The 2,190-nt window shown below is 52.0% G+C and overlaps 1 protein-coding gene across 1 annotated transcript in view; it reads left to right on the top strand.

Annotated features, from left to right (window-relative positions):
- The window catches only part of RPL5 (ribosomal protein L5), a 21,163-nt gene that overhangs the window by 11,048 nt on the left and 7,925 nt on the right, over positions 1–2,190 (top strand). Inside the window, exons 2-5 of the mRNA XM_009333875.1 lie at positions 979–1,053; positions 1,249–1,498; positions 1,607–1,758; positions 2,103–2,181. Coding sequence (XP_009332150.1) covers positions 979–1,053; positions 1,249–1,498; positions 1,607–1,758; positions 2,103–2,181 — 556 coding nt within the window. The remainder of the gene's footprint in view (positions 1–978; positions 1,054–1,248; positions 1,499–1,606; positions 1,759–2,102; positions 2,182–2,190) is intronic.

Genomic DNA, 2,190 nt, shown 5'->3' with positions numbered 1-2,190 from the left:
CTCCGCGTCACGGCCCCTCTGCTGACCCTGCGTGCCCCCCCCCGGCGCTCCCAGCCCCGCCCTCGCCCTCCGCAGCAGCGGCAGAGCAAAGAAGCCGCCGCATGGCCTCGGCGCGAGGCAAAGGCGCGCCGCACCTGCTCCGTTCAGCGTAGGCAGCGCGTCAGCCTAGGGCTTTCCGTCACGCCGTCTGTATGTTGGAAGTTGCACGTAACAACGCGTTCTCCGGGAGCACCCGCCAGCCGCGGGCCAGATGGGCCCTTCCCTACAAAGCGTTTGCTGGCCGCGTTTCGGCCAGGCACCCACGAGGTTACGCACACACAGGCTGAGAGGCTGCCCGCCCGGGGCAGCCCCCCATCTCAGAACGGGGAACTCCTAGGACAAAAGCCATACGGAAGTTTTCATTTGTAAGGATTCTAATAAAAGCTTCACAAAAAAAAAAGAATATCCAGCACTACCAGGACAGACAGACTACTCCACGCACTGCTTTATAGCCACATACGCAAAGAACAGACACTTAAAAAACCAGGTGAGCAGCGATAGCAGGAACAGGCTATAGGTGGGCCTCCAGCACAACCTGGTTTTGCTTCAATAAGGCTATTGACCGTTGCAAATAACAGCAGAAACAGTGAAGTTGCTACAAGTGACCCCGTAGGTCAGCCCAGTCACAGCAGCAGCCGTACTGCCTCGGGTCCTCTGCAGACAAACGGGGAGAGGGTCCCTGCTTTACCGGAGCAGTTTCACCAGTCCAAGAGACTCCTTCCACGTACGAGATGCTGCTCCAAAAGACCCGCGTGATACCTCCCTCTCCAGAACGTACCCAAGTGAAAACACCCCATGCAACAGAACGGAAACTGAGAAATAGCATCAGAGGAAAAAAAAAAAAAAGCAAATATATTTTTTCCTGACAGTAAACGCTATCAGTAAAAAGTATTTTATTAAAGCATTGAAAAATCTTAGCTTTTACCTCAACAACTTCAGTGCCTCTATGAAGAGCAGCCACCCTTTCGAGAAACATCGCCACTGAAAGCGGAATGGGAGAGTTGCCCTGAATTTGTAAGTGATTCAGGGGTGGGGCTAACAAGCTCGGCTGGAGCCTCCCTGCTTTGCAGGGTGGCAACGAGCAAGAAAGCGTGCGGAGGTGTGATGGGATAACGGGCTGGTTTTTGCCATGGTGAGCTATTTTGGGAGCAAAAAGCCTTCTTACAGAGAAGAACAAGAAGTTGATTTTATTTTTTCCCCGTTTAACAGCAAGACCGATGGAGTCTTGCTTATGATACCATTGACCGCCAGGCATTTCTCATCGAAGTAAGTAATTGCGCAGCAGTTGCCAGCAGACCCTTACTGGGGAGCACGCACTTATACGCCAGAGAGCCGCGAAGAGAATGCGCTCCCCTAGAGTTACTTCGTGTAAAAGGTGAAAAGCATGTAGAATTCTTAACTCCCGAACGTTCAGACTCGGATAGTGAAATAATTTCCGCGGCTAGCAGGTACCTACCCGGTAGGAACCACGCTGGCACTTGCCCGACGGAGGAAACAGTTATTGTTTCTTTCATTCTCTCGTGGTTATTTATATTAAATAAATAACTTTTTAAAATACGCGTAACAGTTAGCGCGGTGGTTTGTTCTTTGTCGGTGAAGTGGACGAGGATAACCAGACAGACGCGTCGGGAGCAAAGGTGCTGGCTTCGCGCCCGTTCCTCTGACAGCGTCGAGAAGTCTGACGCCACCCGACCCCTTTCTCCCGGTAAAGGCGCGTGTGTGCGTGCGCGCGTATACACGTGGGTATATGGTCTTGCTTCATGTCACCAAATATCAATCATCCCAAGCATCTGTCATTTATTTTAGGAACAGCGTTCGATTGGGTTTCGGTTGGCTTAGTGTTTTAACGATTTCAATCAACTCGTGAGAGTTTTCCCTAGAAAATGAAGGGAATTAAAACCCCGTAACGCTTCCGTAACTGGGGATTTTTAAGACCAAATCTACTGATTTTTCTAACATGCCCCTTGCTAGTAACTGCTTAGGCCGCCAACGAAGGGAGACTCGGAAGCGGTGACGCGCTAGGCGTAGGCATGAGGTCACAGCAACGGGTTTTTTTTCTCTAGAGTCGCCTTTCCCCGCTCCCTCCGGAGAAACGCTCCGCCGCCTGCGGACCTGCAGGCAGGAGGAAGGAGGCCGCCCCCGGTGCGTCCA

This window comes from Pygoscelis adeliae, unplaced genomic scaffold, assembly GCF_000699105.1.
Source record: "Pygoscelis adeliae isolate BGI_AS28 unplaced genomic scaffold, ASM69910v1 Scaffold10, whole genome shotgun sequence".
Lineage (NCBI taxonomy): Eukaryota > Metazoa > Chordata > Aves > Sphenisciformes > Spheniscidae > Pygoscelis > Pygoscelis adeliae.
Note: the sequence above shows the minus strand (reverse complement) of the source record. Positions and strands in the feature narration are given on the sequence as shown.